Raw genomic sequence first — 19,895 nt, forward strand, 5'->3', positions numbered from 1 at the left:
TTGCAGGAAGTTCTCCACTCAGTTTTGCGTTTGCAGTCCCCTTCGCCACCCATCTTGCTCTTTATTTGGGACTAGGGGCATCCTGGGGCGTGGGGGGCGGTGAGGGAGGAAACCGGGGTCGCTCTGGCTGCATTCCTAGCCTGGCCGTTTGGGTCCCGTCTGCGGGCGAGCCCCGCAGCACCCCCTGTCTGTGCCAGCACCTGTTGGAACGCCAGTTGGCGGCCGGAGTTGGCGCGAGCAGACGCGGCCCGGGGCTGCCCCTCCCGGAGGCGCCGACCCTCGCCTGCCCCTGCGGCCGCCCGCGGCAGAGCGGCTCAGCCTCCCCCGCTCGCCCCCCGCGCGCTCCGCCAGGGCTCTGCCCACGGCCCCCTCCTCCCGCCGGCTGGGGGGAAGGTAGACGAGGGGAGGGGACAAGCCGAAGCCTTGGGCCGCCGGCCTTCCCTTTCCACCCGGTGCCGAGACGCCGCGCGGAGCCCCGAGGTTTGCCCGGAGCCCAAGGCGTGGGGGGAGGGGACGGGGAGCGACCGGAGCCCCGAGGTGACCCCGAGCTGCCGAATTTCCCTTGGCCTCGAGGAGCGGGGGACGCACTCAAACAAGGTGAACTTTGGTCGCGGAGAACTCCAGGTGCCGGGATCCGCGCCGCGGCGGTCGGGACCAGGCGCAGGCTGCGCGCCGGGCTGGGGAGCGGGAGCCCCGCGGCCTCCCTCCGCCCGCGCCCGGGGCGGCCTCGGCCCGGAGCCCCCCGGCCTCGCTCCGGCTCCGCGGCCCCCGGGACCAGCCGCGGCAACCTACCCTTGTTTCTTCCCCCTCCCCCTTCGGGGGTGGGGGTGGGGCGGGGGAGAGGGGCGCCCGGAGAGCGCATCTATTGGCAGCTTTGTTATTGATCAGAAACTGCTCGCCGCCAACTTGGCTTCGAGGCTGGCTTCGCGCGACCCTTGAGTGTTCGCCTCTGTCCTGTCCCCCGAACTGACAGGTGCTCCCAGCAACTTGCTGGTGACTTCTCGCCGCTCCCCCGGCTCCCCCGCGTCCCCACCCCCTCTTTCCTCCCTCGTCTTCACCCCCACCCCCACCACTTCGGCACAGCTCAGGATTTGTTTAAACCTTGGGAAACTGGTTCAGGTCCAGGTTTTGCTTTGATCCTTTTCAAAAACTGGAGACACAGAAGAGGGCTCTAGGAAAAAGTTTTGGATGGGATTATGTGGAAACTACCCTGCGATTCTCTGCTGCCAGAGCAGGCTCGGCGCTTCCACCCCACTGCAGCCTTCCCCTGGCGGTGGTGAAAGAGACTCAGGAGTCGCTGCTTCCAAAGTGCCCGCCGTGAGTGAGTTCTCGCCCCAGTCAGCCAAATGCTCCTCTTCGGGCTTCTCCTGCTGACATCTGCCCTGGCCGGCCAGAGACACGGGACTCAGGCTGAGTCCAACCTGAGTAGTAAATTCCAGTACTCCAGCAACAAGGAACAGAACGGTGAGTCTTTTGCCCCATTCTCCTCCTCCTTGTTTCTCGCTGTGTGTGTTACCTTGGCATTGTGCGTTGGTGTGTGATGTACACCACCCTGCGAGGGTATGATCGTCTCTCTGTCCATGCAAATGCGCGCTGAGTTCATTGGCATGGACTTTAGGAGGTTACGTGCAGTTCGCAACCTCGGGAGCTGCCACAAAGCTGTAACAGGGCAACGTGAGTGCCACTGCTGGCTCAGTTAGAGAGGACATTCTGGGAGTGATTGTGAACGTCAGTTCAAACGCACATTGCAGAACTTTTCCTTGCCAGAGTTATAAGTTCAGGAACTGCCTCGAAAAATGAATCCAGAATGAATGAGTCTTGGCACGTTTGACTTTACTCCGATTTTCTTTTGGTGGGGGGGGGGTGTTTGAGGAAATGTACCAGCCACATTAATTGAAGCACTCAGAGTGGAAAGGCATCAATTAATTAGTAAGTAGATAGAAATAGAGAGGTCAAGAGGCCGTGTGGACTTTTTTAGGGGGAGTTAAAAAATGTATTTCTCTTGCGCTCTATTTTTTTTTTTTTTTAAATGTGCCTTTGTACTCTGAAGCCCTTACCTTTCTGGTGTGTGTTTTTATATGTGTTGGTGAATGACTGCTATTTTGTGTGTGCTGGAAACGACTTAATCCTGCATAGGAAATGAGAATTACTTTCAGCTTTCAAGTGTACCTGAAATGTTTAGAAAACTCTCAGATGCAAGTTCCCTTGGGCTGGGATTGCACAGAGCTGGAGAAAGACTCCTTTCATAAAGCCAGGGCAGCTTCAGGGTGTGTAATTTGCTTAGCCTCTGAACCCCATATGATTTACATCATTCAATTTCTAAACTCTTTTTCTCTTGATCTACCATTATGAAGTCATTTTCGAGAATACTTTGTAAATAGAAATTTTATACTGCACATGAAACCACAATGTTAATGTAAGCTGTCTAAAATTAGAATATTAAATACCCTGTTTACAAGTGGTGGCTCTTAACATTATTTGAAAAGAAATGTACATGTTTTTACTGCTTTGTAGGCCATCTATTTAGAGTACAGGAATGCTGTCACTTTATTAACAGGGGGAAATGAACCCAAGCAGCATACCTAGAAAATCAGAATGGTGTGTGCTCTTTTTAAGTCACAGCAAACTTTTTCTTTATGTATTGGGGTGTTTACAAGCTTCGACTTTGAATTTAAGCTCTCTGAAGTGTTCATCCTTAAGAAAGCACAGAAAGTTTTAAAGAATAAAGATAGATTGGGGATTCCTGGGACACTTGTAGACGTTATTTGTATGTGTGTTGTATGTGCAGCAAATGCACATTATCACATTTATCAACCAATATTAATGTAGTTACTTCTTACAGCTTGCTAATGTGATGGCACATGGCACCTGCAAGACGCTTGAGCTGCTGATCAAAGGGCAGCCTAGGGATCTATCTCTAATCACAGGAGCTGCAGAGGACTGGGGGAAAGTGATCAAAGGAGCCCCAGCACCAGCTGTACCCTGGCAGGAAACAGATCAGACTAACCTTTGTTCTTTTTCATGTAAAATAAATGTCCAGTTCAAAATATTGCTTCTTACTAAACAAGCTTCTCCGGAATGACATCGCACAATATTCCTGGCTTCTGTCTTCTATATTTTATAGTTCCTGTGCCATTATCATTTCTCCCTCTGTGATGTTTTATCAAACCTGTCCTGGCATCTGTCACCTCCTGAATCCCTTCGCTACTTGTGCCTCTGATTGTCATTCTTCCTTGTGACCCACCTAGCGGTCGGTCATCACTTTGTAATGGGCCCCAGAGCTCTCATGTGGTCATTGGCCAATTTACTGAGCAGGTTCACACCCTCTGGAGAGGTGAGTTCATTAAGACAGGCCACACACATTCTGTTACCATCAGAGGTTGGGCCATTTCCATTCCTAAGTTGCATGATGCTAAAAATAGCCTGGCTGTTTCCTAATCTGTGGGTAGAGGATTGAGCTATGTTTAGCTCTTGGGAGGGTTGGCAGCAGGAAGTAACTGGAGGTAGAGAACTACTCACCTTTGTAGTTTTTAGCCTCAGGAAAAGTGGGACTTTCCGGCACTAGGGGGCAATATAGAGCTATTTTCCCCCTGCACATGCTCAGGTTGATTTTATGCTTCAGGGTTCCAAGCTTTGAGGATAACAACAGGTAGTTGCCAAAGAAGATCCCCCTGGAATGTGAACAAATTTGCTGGAACTTCCTTTTCTTCGTCTTCTTTGTGGGGAGAGTTCAAATTTTCATTCCCTTAGGTGGGATTTTTTTGCCCTCATAGTGAGTTATGATGGATTTTTGATTGCCCTCTTCCTATTCTCAATTTTGATGATTGCCCAGTTCTGGAAGTATAAACCCTCCTGGAGATGCCACATAGAAATGTCATTGGCCCAGTGTGTGCATTGTATCATTTTATGAAAGGTCTTCTGAGTTCCAAATGTCCAAATTGATCTATTTATTGTGACTATAGGAACTCATTTGTGCTTTCAGAGACCTCTCCCCAGTAACACTGTCTTTTCCCTGGAATTCTAAATTCTCAGGTGTTGATGCAATCAAATCCTTAGGACTGCCTCATCTCAATATTAACTTGGTGCCCCAAGAGGTGTTATAAATAAATGGAAGTTGATTGCTATAGCCAATGCTAGATATTTGGATTTAGGTTGGATCATGTGAAGGTGCTTCAGAATTCATTTTGGAGAATTCGTGTCATTTACCCTGCTGTCATTTGTTACCTGGTTTTTGACCTAATAATGTATTGCAATTCTTGCTACTTTGCTGTGAGAATAGCTTTGTCCTCCAATGTTATAAGTTACCTTTGTGTCCTTAATTCTTACCCTGACTTCTAACCCTGAAATCTAACATGTAAAGCAAGGGTCTTACATGTATCTTAAAGGAGATAAAAAGATAAGAACGTTGACTTAAATAGGGTTTCTGGCCTATACTTCCTGTATGACCATTGGAAAAATGACTTATACCTGTGTGCACTCACTTAGGGGAGAATGCTGGGTATGGAACCAGTAAGTTCTGAGATGGTTCTTCTATGTTGTAGAGGAAGGAATCTTATACATCAAAAAACAAAGAGTAACAAAGCTTTCCTTATCAATTAAATATAGCCCAAATAGACAACCAATCACAAAGTTTTTGGAGGAAGGCCTCATCCACTTGACGTCATTGGTGAGTGATTTTAATTTACCCATGGAGCTGAAATGTGCTTCTGGTTCTCATTTTCTTTAACCATTTTTGAGGGCAGATTTAGAATAGGTCTCTATTGGTTAGGGTTATTAGGGTTATGCTTATGAACATCATTTATTGTATGTGCTCTTTTCCTCAAGAACTTTCGTGGCCCATGGTTCTCTAGGAATGACTTTCTGAATATATGTATCTTGTGTTTGTAACTTCCCTCTCTCTTTCTCTTTTTTTTTTCTTTTCATGCCTGCTTGTTCCTCCTCCTTTTGCCCTGTGCCTGTATCTAACAAAGCTGGGTCTACTCCCCCTAGCCTTTCTAGGGGGATAGCTTCAAAGCTCTATTTCACTGAAAATGGATAATCACAATCCTTAGAATGGTGTGCAAGAGTAAATAGGCTCTGACCCAGTGCTGAAGGGACTTCCTGCGTGTTAGTCTGTAAGTTGTAGTGCATGACCTTTGTGACATTTATTTTTGTTGTTTAGAGGCTTTTTTTTTTTTTTTTAAGAACTTCCTCCTTGTTCTCTGTTCTGTTTGAGACTGTTGAGGAAGTTGAAGAAGTAAAGTGCCATTATGTAATGATGAATATTGTTTTTCACAATTGGTGACAAAAATTGCCCCATTCTAAATTTTGGTAACATTCCCTTTCTACTAGTTGTCTTCTGCAGTTTATCTGATGTATTTTATATTTACCTCCAAAAGGTGTTTAGGGACTTGTATATTGTTTGTTAAATAGTTTGAAATAGAGGCCACAGTCTGACACTAAAAGTTCCCCAGTGGTGGTCTTTTGTAGAGCTCCTTCTTGGACACCAAAATCTTAGCTTTGTCTATTCTTATTTCATCTTTCCTGGCACTTTTTTTTTAATAGATCTTCTTTATATTCTCTTCTACTTCATGTTTTTTTCAATCTTTATAGTGCTAATATTCCGTTTTATCTACAACCTGCACACTTTTTGTAGAAACAGAATTCTAATCATAATGTGATGTGTGTTGAGTACATAAAAATTGAATCAATTCATTCATAATGTTCATACTCCCCCCTAAAATGTTTCCAAAACTGCTAAAATGTTCTCTATAGATTTCTGTTTGTGTTTACCAAAATGGTCATAAAAATCCCTTTATTTACTTCATCTAATTTTGATGTTTCTGACTATTTTATTTGTAAATACCATATGTAGCCAGAATATCTCTATACAATGCTGTATGATTTCTATATTACTCACTTATTAAGCAACAGTTTCCTATGTTATTTTTCACTACCCCTGTCTCCAGCTGCGTTTTTTGTTTGTTTGTTTTGTTTTTGTTTTTGTTTTTGTGTTTTGAATCTCTCCTGTTTCCTAATGACACCTCTGGTGGTTGATTTTTAGTTGATATGCTCCAGTACTACCATACAGATTGTTAAAATACTGACATATTTCTAATGGGTTGGGAAGGAGCCAGTGCTATCCTTTTAGGACAAATTAACTGTCTATGAATCAGAACCACGAGGTTAATATTTGACATAGCTCAGAACCTTTAGAATACCACCGCAACCCTGCTGGCCTCCTTCCTGATAGATCACTGTGCCTGCCATATTGATTGTTAGCCATCTTCACACTCTTAGGTACCGACCATTTCAGTCATATTGGAGATCCAACTCTTCTCTCTTCTCTTCCCTGCTGGGCAGCTGAGGCTTGAAGGACCTGGAGTAAGGAAAGGATATGACCTATTTAAAAAACGTCCTTTTTGCAGCTTCTTGTGTTCTACCTCATCAAGGGTTGGGGCGTGGGGAGTGAGATGAAGCAGGGGGACATGACACACATGGTGTGGGATTGTAACCTCACTTGGTGGTGGTGGTTTCTGTTGACAACCCTGATCAGGTGCTTGTGCCTGAGTAGCCTCTTCCTGTCTTCTAAATTAAGTGGATCATCTTCTCAGTGGAGTCTTGTTCTGCCCACTTAATCTGAATTAGCCAGCCCTCACTATCACATCAAGGTGTTAATTAAATGCATAGTACTTATTATCACTTTTTGATATTCTTCTTGGTATTGATCAATTGAGTACTTGTAAACCAACCCCCCCACCACACCCAGACTATGTAAGCTCCGTGAGAGTATGGACCTTGACCGAGTTGCTCTTTGTGGGAGTTTAGCACCTGCAATGGGATAACATGTAGTATGTGCTCCATAATTTTTTGTTGGATGGTTCTGGATGTAGTGCCTTATTAGAGTAAGTCTCTGGTGTTGGCTCTAATAGTAGGCCATCTATGAAGTGTCTTTTTGATCTTGGAACTTCCACATTATTTTACATTTTTCACAAGAAGATAAACTTGTTTCTTTATTGGTTGTGATGCCAGTTGAAGTACTACCTTACCATCTCGGTTAATATACCACGTTACCAGGTGAGCATGTGGGTAGGTTTCCTAGAACTGGTGCTAGTTACTTTCCTGAAAGTGCCATTTCTGTGCATACCTCTGTATTTCCCAAAGATGGGGTGCTGTGTGATGTGGGCCAAGGATCTGAAGAATGGTGAGTTCGGCATGGCTGAGAGGCCTCTGAAAGAAGTGTGCTTTCCTTCTTCTGCTTGTGGCTCACAGATGCACAAGCTAGATCTGAGCAATAAATACGGTGCACGGAATGTTAGGACTGGACAGCTCCTGAGAGCCTGTCCTCACAGATGTGTGAAGAGAGACCTGAAGAGCTCAGTGACTTTGTCTAGGCCACTGCTGAGTGCAACAGTATTAAACTGCTAGTGTGGTGATGTATTTTTCCTTACATAAAGTATCAACCGGGCAAATGGAATTCTAGTTTTAACATCCTGATGCTTTGTATGAAAACCATTCTTTATTATTTTAGAGGGTTGCATGCTTTGTTGGGTGTAAAGGAAGACGGGACACCCTTGATCCTGAAACACAGCTTACAAGAATATTAAGGAAAACTTTAATCTTGAAATAATCACATTCATTAAATACAGGAGATAATCTGGCTAACGTATATTGTTTCTATTGGAGTAGAAACCTGATAATTTGGGAAATAACTTGAGAAACTACCTTCAGAATTGTTACTACTGCATATCCAGACTTAATTTTAAGTAGATGTACTAGGTCCATAGATGGATGATGTTCATTCCAATATTTTGGTTTATCAACTAATGATGATGAAGAGGATGGTTGACGTTGGGATGCTTGGTTCCACAAGGCAGGTTTTTTTTTAAAAAAAAACAATAATTTTAAACATTTCATTTAGCAGGATGTCTCACTGGTAAAAGTACCATAGGAATGAATAAATGAGCATGGCTTAGTGGGCTCTCAAAGTGCAACCTGTTATTCTTTGAATGGATTTAATGAGTGATTTTAATTTTTATTTACATTTTAATATATACAACATTCTTTTCAGAGGTTCATATTTCTCTCAAAATTCAAGAACATCAGGAAGTAAATTAGTAGCTGGGGACTTGAATGGCTTGCCTATGACCCAAATTTTATTTGTGAAGTTCCTAAATCTGAGAACAAAAGGATCTAAAAATTTTAAAGAGGAGTTATACTAAGTAGGCTTATCATTAAAGTCAGGTTATTAAGAATGATATTTTTTTGGTAGCATCAGCTCATTTTGCCTTTTACCTCATGAAAATACATGCTACATTGAGCTTAGCGAGTTCCGTCACCTGACTTCACATTAGATGTCATAGGCCATCTTCAAGCAGTTATTTCCAGTCCCCTGATGACTGAGCAGTGTCTTTGCTGGACATTTGACCTTTGTCTAGGGCAAACCATCTCTACCAGGCTGGCCTCACTAATTTTGCCTTCTTGTCAAACTATGATTTATTTATTTATTTATTTGTACTTAGCTTTTACCTTATCGGCTAGTAGTTGAGCCATTTTTCAATCAAATGAGGTGTGTTTAGGGCTGTTGCAGGGAGTGGAGGATGGAGGGTCTGTCTTTCTGAGGGAAACCAACATCACCAAACAGCGTGAGGCACATCGGTGATAAGTGCAAGGATATAGATCTGTAGTGCTGCTGAGTGTCCTGATAAGACAGCAGTTAGAGCTCTCAGGAGAGACACAGGAAGAGCAGTATTTGGGTGCATTCTTTGTGGGTGGGTAGATGGGTCTATGGATCGCTCTGTGAATCTCTGGTTTTGTGTGCATCCTGTGAGCACGTATTAGTTGGCACACGTGTGCTCAGTGTTTACAGACAATATGTAGCTTATCTTTATAACCTCCCTATGAATTATGAGGAAAAACACCAAGGCTTCACTAGCTAAGTAGCTTAGCCAAGGTCTCATAGCTGGTAAATGTTTGGACCTGGGTCTGACTCCAAGCCAGGACTCAGAGTCACATGCTTCTTCCTTGGTGAGTTACATGGTCTAATGTTTTATTAGAACATTGCTTTTATTCAGCAAATATTTATAAGCATCTGCTCTTGGCTGAGTTCTGCACTAGGTGCTGGGTACACAAAGAATAAGAGACAGTTCTGCCCTTGAGAAGCTCTGTCCGAGAACGAGGACAGATCCTTCTTTTTTCTCGCAGTCTAGTAATGCCATGCTCAAAGTGCTGTGGGATCATGGGATGCTTTATTTCACCTCAAAAATCCTCTGTTGATTCGCTAAGTGGTAGATGCCGCCTGGAAGTGAAGTGCAAGTAGGAAAGTTCCCACAGGGCAGGTGACATATTTGAAGTGGGTCTGGGAGAGGAAAAGAGACCATTCTACTAGGCCAAGGAAACAGCCTGCACAAAAGAATACAGGCAGGGAAAGGCATATCCCATGGAAGACAAAAAGAGTCTGGTGCTGAATGTGAGTAGAGGGAAGAAAATAGTGGAAAGGTGTCTTGATTGTGTATGTGCAAAGACCCTGATGCCGTTCGCAGTGTGCTTTGTGCAGTTTGCACGTAACACACAGGATAAAAGAGAAGATTGTCTCTCTGTTTCAGAGCTAGTGAAAACCCTTCATTTTCAGTTATTTTCGAAATAGACGTGGTAGCAGTTCTGCTTTGGGGTGTGTAGCTGACTGCTTATTGTTACAGTTTTGTCCCAGTCATTACGCGTGTTTGGCCGTTCTGAATTGGCGAGAAGGGCAGCCTGTACAGCCTCAGTTACACTCACATAAGCTAAGCCTGTGTCCACACTACTCTCTATTGCCTCCTTTATGTAAACAAAGAGCTGTTTTCACACTTCATTCACAAAATGGATGGCCTGTGGAATGAACCTGGGTGAGGGATCAGGAGATTGTGGTAAAAGGAAAGCAGCTTCCAGCACACTGAATTAGTGTAATGAAGCTATTCCGTTGCAGGAGGCAAAGAAAACAGCCTTAACACTTTGAAGGGAAAGGCTTTCAAGTCTTGTGGAAAATGAATTCCTATGAGGTTCTTCTGCATTGAGTAACTGCATCATTTCTCTAGTGACGCTCATTCTGGGGGTCCCTGGTAGACAGCACTACAAATATTTTGTGGTTTTTATAAGGACCTGAAAAGAATGAGTTTTCTTGGTGGATGTGCTTTCTGGATGCCATGCCACTTTTTTGAAGCTATGCTTTTTGCATTCTAGGAAAGCCTTGTTTGTGAGGGGACACTATTTTAGGCTTTTCAACATTTGCAAGATGAAGATAGGCTTCCGTGTTTTAATATGCCCAGCTGGCCATTGCACCTGCCTTTTGAGTCACTACAGAGATCAGAAACCATTAACAACAGAAGCTGGACTTATGTGGTACTTATCTCATGTTGTTTCTGGCAGTTATTTTTGCTGGGTATTTATAAGGACATCTGTCTTTTAAAGAGTCCTATTACTTACCCCCCCTTCTTTTTTTTCCACTAAGGAATAAATCACAGCTTGTTTTCCATACTGCCACACACATTCATAGGCTGAGGTGATTAGAAATGCAAATTAAGAGTCATTAAAACATTATAATTTCTTTTCCTGTGGCATCAGGCGATATTTAACATCAATGTACTAAGAAGGAACATTTGCTTAAAATGTGATTAAGATGTGAGCAGATGAGAAGAAAGAAATATTCAGTTTCATACTGGAAATTTCTAACTGGATTTGGGAATAAGAGGAACCTGCAATATTCCTTTCTGATTTATTCTCCTTTAAATCAGAGACAGAACAAGTAGGGTGCACACAGTTTAAGAACACAGGAAAACACAGTAGCTTCTGACGTTTTCAAATTGCTCTTTGGAAATATATACTAAAGTCTACTTCTTACCAGAGTGTGATGTACCATCGAATTAACCAAAGGACAAATCAAATTCAGCTGTATTCCTTGTAGTGATTCTTGGGTATGTAAACACTATGAAAACAAGAAAAAAAAATCAGACAATGTAAGTATGAAAGGCATTGATCTGCACACCCAGAGGTAGAGATAGGGTGGGCCGGATGCAGATCTCCTCTACTGGAACTATGTTTATGTTGTAGGTAATAAAACGTACTGGCTTCCTGTTAAAGAAGTAGCAGTGTCTCTGTAAGTATGCATTTTGTTCCTTACTTCACTTCTATTTATAAACAAAAGTACACTCTATTTCTTGAGTCTACATGAAAATGAATCGCCTCTACGAAAGGAGAGACCAACCCTCAGAGTGTTCTTAAAGTTTCAGATGCAGTTTTATGTGTATTGGAGTTATATATAAAGGCTCAACTGTATTTTTACTTTGTGTTACTAACTGCAGTCAAAACTGTTTGGCTGTTTCTGGAAAAATCAACAGTCCAACAATAGCAGGTGTTTCCCAGGTCAAAACCTGGCTCATCTATTCAGAGATATTGACAGAGTCTAGCTACCTAACTGATAAATGCTAAACCTTGTTAACAGTAGTTTTAATCAGTTTTCCTGTGAATGTTAGCAGGCTTGAGATTTGTAAGCAAGAAGAATGTGAAATTAGCAATCAAATGATCTCTATGTTTATTTTTTAGAAGAACTTTCCTTTGTGGAATTTATCTTTAATCTGTGCTGATAACTTTTAATAGGCATCAGTTGGATACCCCATTAAACTAACTACTTTAAAATGGTTTCCCTTTAGAACTAACGTTTGCATCCTAGGAAATCAATTGGAGTGTATGGATTTCACATTTCCCTTGCAATCTTCCTTTACAAGCATTTCTGAATGACCGACCTACCATAGCAAAACACTCAGAGGTGCAAATCTTCTGGAAGAAGTGCAAATGCCACAGTTTTACTTGGAAAAATGGAAGAAAAAAAAAAAAGACTTATTTAATATATCTGCCAAGCATTTAAAACTGCAGAAAGCACAGGAAATACTTTTGGTATATAGGAATGTGTGGTGTTTCCACACTACAAACATTGTTTTGAAAATTTCCCCGGTAGTGGTGAATTATATGAGACCACGTCCATCTAAGCAGAGCTTGTTTAACTGGCTTGTGGTTCTTGGGCTCACTCAAACACTCTTAAACAAAATAAAGGGAATGGATGTAATAACTTCTTTATGGAAAGGCCATAAAAAGGTACAGGGCCATGTAAACAAATTGGGTCATTTACTAGATGTTTAAAGTGATAGATTTGCAATCCCCATTCAGGGGTGTGTATTGGGTTTTATAGGACTGTGACCATATTCTACTCTAAAAATGGAAATGCGTGCTTATCTTTTGTTTATTTGTTTGTTTTAATTTAGTGCATGGAAACCCATTATTGCCATATTATACTGTACTTTGAAAACACAAGATTTTGAGCGCTTGTGTTTGTAAAGTTTGTTCAAGTTTGGAAAATGATTAGAGACCCATGAGTGAAAAGTCGAACTGACCTATTTTTTTGGTAGCACTGGGTTCCGTTCAAGGAAAATAAGAAGATTGAAATTGAAATTTTCCTTCTGGGCTCAGACATGTCTAAACTAATTATAAAATAATTGTTCTGGCTTACAAGAGTAGACTCATAACTACGACTATGTAAAGTAGAAATTCAACAACAGTTATGATTTACAGTGACTGTAACTCTGCCAATCTTGTAATAAAACCGCTATTATAACCAACCTACTGTGACATTCATTTGTCTTGAGACGTTGGTTAAAAAAAAAAAAAGTCCTTTCCCAAGTTGTCTCGCTTCAGAGAACCACTTTATTACATTAGGATATTAATTCACCTTCTCTGAAATGGGTATGAAGGTTGTGCCAGAACAGTCCCACGAAGGGAGGGCGTGGGTGGGAATGGAAGCATGCGTGGTGCCTTGCATTGTGGTGGTGACCAGTGGCAGTGGCAGTTGAAGTGAGGAAAGGAAACGGAATAATTTCTATGTTGATTCCATAACATTTATGCATTCTATAACTTCTCTCGGTCAGGGTTGGCTCACTTGGCCTTAAAGGAAGTAGATTGTGTAAGAAACCTCAGTAAAACTCAATGAGCCTTTCTCAGTTTTGAAAACCGATGGCATATAGCACCCTGGCAACTTTGAAGCTTTACTGCTGGAAGTTTGGCAGCGGAAATAACTGCTCCGGCTTCACGAGCCTTAAAAAACAAGGGACAATGGTGGATATTATAGTTTCTTTGTAATTTGTGACTTGTTATTCCTTTTTTTTTTTTTTTAATGAGTAGCTTAGGGCTAGATGGCCTTAAGTCTACGAAAAACCTAAACTCTATCTTTCCATTGGATTCTGTGAAACCTTAAAAACAATAATTCACATCTTTTTGCCTTAGTTACCCATTCACCCCTTTTATCTAGCACACAGTTCTGGGTGGTTATATGCTACCTAAATAAAAACTCATCGCACGGAGGTGTCTACCACAGAGTGACGCGAGTACCTGGCTGGCACCGTGAGGCATGGCGGGGGAATGGGACGCTGAATTGGACTCCGTCACTGCCTTGAAGTAGTTTATAGTGAAGTGGGGAGAGAAGACATGGAGCGGGCTGGAATACAGAATGAAATACAGTGCTTGGTGGGAATCGAGGGAAAAGCAAAATCATTTACCGCAGAGACATTAGAAAACACTTAGGAAGATTGTCAGGGTGGACTTCCGCTTTGAGCAAAAAGTGCCTGGAAAGATGAGTGTCCTGTGTTGCCTGCAGCATGGAGGGTCCGGTGGAGTGGACTGTAGGAGGAGGGAGCCTGCTGTGAGTAGGGACGAGGAAGGGAGTCTGGGAAACCCATGCAGTCAGTCCAATGTGATTTGTTCTGACCGAGACTTTAGAAATAGATTCAGTGGGCAGGTGACTAGAAGTAAGTGACACGAAAGGAGGGTCACTGATGTACCGCTTAGGCTTGACTAGGAGAGCGATTCTGCCCAATTCAGTGTAGACGCCATTGTCGGCCCTCCCACCCCGAGATGCGGGCAGCCACATTATAGATGAAATCTGAGTGCTCGTGGAGTAAAGCAGGTAGAGACAGAGTGAAGGTTGCTGAAAAGTGAATAATTCAGTTTGAAGGAAAAGGAAATCCCACATATTTGGCCCAGAACCATGAAGAGGAGGCAGGCGTAAAGGGAGGGAGAAACAAGAGAGAGAAATGACAGAAAACAGTGGGGGGTGGGGAGGGAGAAGAACCTTAAGGCAGATGGAGGACCGTGCCAAGGAAGGAGAGAGAAAAGTCAGAGAAATTGGCCTACAGGGTAAAAGACAGCACAGTTTCAAGACAACAGGCATCAATGAGTAAACAGCTTCTGATTTTTTCAGTGTGGACCAAAAACAAGAGTAAGAACAACAAACCCCTTCTTTCTAATGCGGGGTATGGACATGGGAGGAAGAATGGTGATGGGCTTCAGTGAAGAAGTGAGATGTAAAGTTTTTAAGGCTTTGGGGTAACTTAGTTCTGAGAGAAGCAGGTAATGAAGAGACTTCAGAATGGAGAGAAAGAAAGAGGAAAGAAGCAGGTTTGTTTACTTGTTTGTTAGGTTCAAGAAAGATCCAGAGGAGCTGAAAATGTTCAGTGTGTAACAAGAGAGAAGACTTCTGGGCTGGAAATGTCCTTCAATTGCTGATGGAATCCAGGAGAAAAGGAGGTAGAGCATTAGGCGATATGTCCAATTATTGCCTAAAGATCGGGAGCGTCCCTGGCAGAGAAGTAGGAATTAAATTTTGGAGGAAGTGAGCCTTGAAACATATTTTGACCGAGTGGGAAAGCGCCAAGAGATTCAGGAAAAATGGCAGCCATGGCTCCCTGCCAGTGGGGTCCGAGAAGTCCCAATCAGTATATTCTAGTTCTGCCTAATGTCTCAAGTAGAAATATTGAGACCACGAGAGGCAAAATAACAAAAGATGTTTTTGCTGGGTCAGTCCACCTAGAGGATGACGGGATGGTAAGTTTTGGGATATGGTGATGGAAAAAGAGCGGGGTCGGTAGGCAGAGATTTGTGCATGCGCTAACAAACAGGAGTGGATGGGGGAAGGGAGTGACCTATGGAAGAATGTGTGTTAAAAAGACACACCTAAACCAGAGTTAGTAGGGACTTTTAACCAGTCACAGAGCTGCAGAGATGTCAAAAACAATCAGGGACATTCAAGTTAAACGATCACTTTAATGCCCCTTACGTTACCTTTCTCAGCCTGATGCCCTTCAGGTGTGCCCTAAAAAGTCATAAAAAGTCAGGGGAAACCTCTGCACGCCTCTGGGATCTCTACTGTGGAAGCTCTAGCATCTGTTGCAAGCACGACATGGGGTTTTTGTTTTGTTTTGTTTTTAAAGATTTTATTTATTTGAGGGAGAAAGAGAGAGTGAGAGAGAGCATGAAGAAGGGAGGAATGGGAGAAGCAGGCTCCCCGTGAGCAGGGGGCCCGATGCAGGGCTCAATCCCAGGACCCCAGGGTCATGACCTGATCCTAAGGCTGATGCTTAACGACTGAGCCATCCAGGCACCCCATTTTGTTTTGTTTCTAACAGCTATTAAAGACACCTAGAAAATTGTTGGAGGTGGGTTCAAGTGATGGCTATTGTTTGCTCAAGAGAAGATTATACCTCCACATGTGTATTCTCCTCTCCCCAGAGAGGCTGTGTTCCGAACACATTTGCAGGGTAAGGATTGTGTGTGCTTCTACCACGGGGAATCTTTTATGCTCCAGTAATCACTGGCAACGGATACTTAGATGTGGTTTGTTGAATAACCATGACGATGGAACTTTGATCAAAATACTTCATTTTTGTTTCTCCTGAATTTTATTGAGCAGAAGAAATCTTTCTCTATCCCAGGATGGGTATTTCTGCAAGACATAGTTTTTCAGCTCACCCTTAAGAGATACTGAGTTCGGGATGCCTGGGTGGCTCAGTTGGTTGGGCGGCTGCCTTCAGCTCAGGTCATGATCCCAGCGTCCTGGGATTGAGTCCCACATTGGGCTCCTTGCTCGGCAGGGAGCCTGCTTCTCCCTCTGCCTTTGCCTGCCATTCTGTCTGCCTGTGCTTGCTCTCTCCCTCTCTCTCTCTCTGATAAATAAATAAAATCTTAAAAAAAAAAAAAAAAGAGAGAGAGATACTGAGTTCTAGAGTGGCTTCCAATGGAAGCAGCCTATGATTTAGAAATAAGATGGTCCTGTCCTTTGGAATTTAAAACTCCAAATGTGACAGCTCTGGACTTCTTCACTGCCTACCCAGGCTGCTGAATGGAGTTTGTCTGGGAAAGGAGTTGTGGTGGAGGGAGCAGGAGCCTGACATGTCTGAGGGATTTGGCATTCATGGAGCAGCAGGCCATTTCATTTGAAAATCTTCCTGTCTCTTTACAGTTGCGGCCCTCGGTGTCATTCTAGCACCCAGTGACCCATCTGTTTTGAGGACTCCGTGTGTCTCATAGCTGGACTCACTTTCAGAGCTCTAAGTCCGAGAGTGCAACTTCAGATGCATAGTCTTTGTTCTGCTTAAATCTCATGCCTTCACAAGCATTTAAAATGTGTAATACAGAACATGAAACAAGCCCAGAATTATCATCAAGCTCATGAATGAAAACATTTCTGTTTTCTTTAAAGATTTTATTTATTTATTTGTCAGAGAGAGATCACAAGTAGGCAGAAAGGCAGGCAGCGGTGGTCGGGGCGGGGTGGGGGGGACGGGCTCCCTGCAGAGCAGAGAGCCCGATGTGGGGCTTGATCCCAGGACCCCAAGATCATGACCTGAGCTGAAGGCAGAGGCTTAACCCACTGACCACCCAGGTGCCCCAACATTTCTATTTTTGAATGAAGTGATTATGTTTGCAATTTCTGCATTCTCATTGTCATCACCCCAGGTCAGGTGTGGATGACCTAGACTGTGACACCAGTCTAGCACCCAGTGACCCATCTGTTTTGAGGACTCCGTGTGTCTCATAGCTGGACTCGCTCTCAGAGCTCTAAGTCTGAGAGTGCAACTGAGAGTGCAACATGTTCTTATTTTTCCTTAAAAGGCTTTTCCCATACCTGCCCACCCCTGATGGATCAGACATTTGAGGTTGATGCAGAGTAATCGTCTTATAGTAGAGCTCTCCTTGTTTAATCAGTGCTTCTCAAGCTTCACCTGGGGACCTTATTAAAACCTTGATTCTGCTTTTGTGGCTATTGGTGGGGCCAGAGAATTTGCATCTTAGCAAGCTTCCAGACACTGCTGTTGCTGTTGCTGGGCTAAAGACCAGACTTGGAGTAACAAGGGCCTGCTTGGGTGTTCTCAAGTCCACTGTGATCTCACCTCAATTTTTCCAGTAAAAAGATTGCACAAAGCTGATCTCTCCTCACCACAGAGATGACTCCATGCCTCTGCCCTTGCAACTCTTTTAACCAAGAAGTCAATTCAATTCAGTAAACATCAAGTGCCTTGTGTTCCAGTTACCATGGCACATCCTGAAAACAGATAAACAAAATGTCCACAGTCAGTGTGGTTCTTAATCACTAAAGATATGCTTAGAACTCTAAAGGAACCTAGAGATGTTCCCTTTCTCATGAAAGGCTTCTCATGAGACCATCACTTGAGTTGGGTCTTGTAGGGTAAGGAGAATTCCCTAGAAAGGAAGAGGGTTCTAGAAGAAGGCATAGACTTGTTAGAAAGCGAGAAGTCTATTGAAAAATCAGCTCTATTTGTTGGGAAATAAGACTGAAAAAATTATTCAGTGATTGTGAAGGACTCTGACACATGACAGTGAGTGTTTAGATGTTACATGACAGGTCCTAGGGAGAAAGCTCCATGCTTTCTGCACTAGCTCCTTAATGGTAGTAGTCTGTCTTTTCCTCCATTTTTGTGCTCTTATGTAACTATCCATTGAATGATCTGACTTGGGTTTTGTGGTTTTTTTGCTTTTTTGCTTTCAAAAAAAGAAAAGGTACGTCAGAATGATTATAAAATACAGAGAAGCTAGAGGTAAGAGAATTGGCAATAGTTATCTATCCAATGATGAGTACATGGGCCAGTTACTGTGTGTGGGGAGATTGGAAGGGTAACCATTACCTTACCTCCGTCTGTGTGTTCAAAGCCTACATGTATTTAAGGTCAGCCCACCTGGTGCCTCCTCCACAAAGCTTTCAGTATCTCTCAGTCCGGCATGTTTACCTGGTCTAAACTCCCAGAATATTACAGAATTTATTGCTCTCTACCTTAAGTTCTAGTTCTGTATGTGTCTTTTCTCTCATGATCTTCAAGTGTCAGAAAGTAAAATGTTGACTAATCTTTAGCTCAGTGTCCCATTAGGTGGTAAGAGTTTTAGGTGAAGTGAAAACAGCCCACTTAGACCCAACACAGCCAGTTCTGTTGTAGTGTTGACATCTGGTCTTATAGGTCATCACTGATAGGCCCTAAAGAAGTCATATGCTTTATTTCACAACCAAGGGATGTAACTGATGTCTGGCTTCATTTTGAGGAACTAAAAGGGGATACACTGAAAGGCTTCTTCATCTTTCTGCTTAGACAGAGTAAAATGAATGTGCAAAGAACCTTATTAGCAAAATTATAGTGATGACTGCTTAGAATGTTATTTCCTCAACAAGAAAAAGAAATGTATCATTTCCAGGAAAATTATTTTTAAACAGGGAACTTTGTGATTAACATTTATTGCAATCAGTTTAAGAAAAGCGTGACTACCAAAAGTCCATTTTCAATAACTTTAACTATTTTTTGTTTTGAATTATTTCCTCCTTCTGTTCTTTGTAGCGAATGTGAGAATTATCCTCATGTGCTTTCTTATTTTCAGTTTGGTTTTCCTTTTTTTTTTTTTTTTTTTTGCTTTGGGGTTTTGAGATTGACAAATGTGATTTATCCCCTGGAAGGCAAAAATCTTGAAAAAGTCATTACTTCCAAAAATCACTCAAAGAATGCACTTTTTTTTTCCCTTGGAAATAAAGTCGAGTTTCTCAGCTCTGATCATATGAGATTATGGGCAAGTAGTCCTTAGTTCTGGCATGTGGACAAAACAGAAGCAGCCCCTGGAGAGAGAGAGTTCAAAATTCATGGCAGTAAGCACATGTTCAGTATGCCAATATTTATGGTGTCACAACCAAATTAAAACCATACCCTCTGCTATTTACATAAGGACGGTACCCAGACTGCATAGGGCTGTGCCCACGTTTCTCAGTGGACTTAAGGCAAGAGAATTGTTTGGGACTCTTGGAGACCAGACTATTTATTTTCACATTCATTTTATTTGTCTCTGTGAGGGAGAGTAAATTGTCTTCACTTATATTCATTTTGCAGTCATCCAGAATTAGCTGGGGTGAGTGAATTCAGGCCGTTGGCTCCTGGTCTTCTTAGTTCCTGTGCTAGGGGAGTGAGATGTGTCGGTTACTGACACTGAACACTGATTGCTTCCTAGGTAGGTGGGTAATTCTCAATCTCTCATTTCTAGTGTCTTATTCATGCTGTTAGACAACTGAACTCATTTCCCATTTGGAAAAAAAAAAAAAACAGATACACATACTTTTGGTGAGAAGACACCTTTTTATGGCAATTTTTAAAGTAATACCATCTGGCAAGATTTTTAAGAACAGTAAAGTTTCAGAAGCATTGTTGAATATACATCTCATTTCTCTACTTCTACAAGACAAAGATACCTAGAAATTTAAATTACGACACATGGTATACTCACACAGCGATGTGATAATACAAAAGCTACAGAGAGGAGCAGGTTTGGTAGGAAGTAGTGAATCATATTTGCTGGTAGAGTGACATTTGAGTGTGAGTGCATTTTTTTTTTTTAAGATTTCATTTATTTATTCGTGAGGAGAGAGGAAGACAGAGAGAGAGAGAGAGAGAGAGCCCAAGCGGGGGGGAGCGGGAGGCAGAGGGAGAAGCCGGCTCCCCATCGACAAGGAGCCCAACAAGAGACTCAACAGGGGACTCAATCCTCGGACTCTTGCATCATGAACTAAG

At 42.7% G+C, this 19,895-nt stretch overlaps 1 protein-coding gene and 1 long non-coding RNA gene across 2 annotated transcripts in view; both read left to right on the top strand.

Annotated features, from left to right (window-relative positions):
* Positions 1-224: 224 nt before the first annotated feature.
* The window catches only part of PDGFC (platelet derived growth factor C), a 202,797-nt gene continuing 183,126 nt past the window's right edge, over positions 225-19,895 (top strand). Inside the window, exon 1 of the mRNA XM_032332696.1 lies at positions 225-1,464. Coding sequence (XP_032188587.1) covers positions 1,347-1,464 — 118 coding nt within the window. The 5' untranslated portion in view covers positions 225-1,346. The remainder of the gene's footprint in view (positions 1,465-19,895) is intronic.
* On the top strand, positions 1,519-19,335 carry LOC116584404. The gene is made up of 4 exons (XR_004283191.1): positions 1,519-1,529; positions 3,924-3,931; positions 7,853-7,856; positions 19,245-19,335. It is a non-coding gene; the product is annotated as an uncharacterized LOC116584404 (long non-coding RNA).

The sequence above is a fragment of the Mustela erminea genome, chromosome 2 (genome assembly GCF_009829155.1).
Source record: "Mustela erminea isolate mMusErm1 chromosome 2, mMusErm1.Pri, whole genome shotgun sequence".
Classification (NCBI taxonomy): domain Eukaryota; kingdom Metazoa; phylum Chordata; class Mammalia; order Carnivora; family Mustelidae; genus Mustela; species Mustela erminea.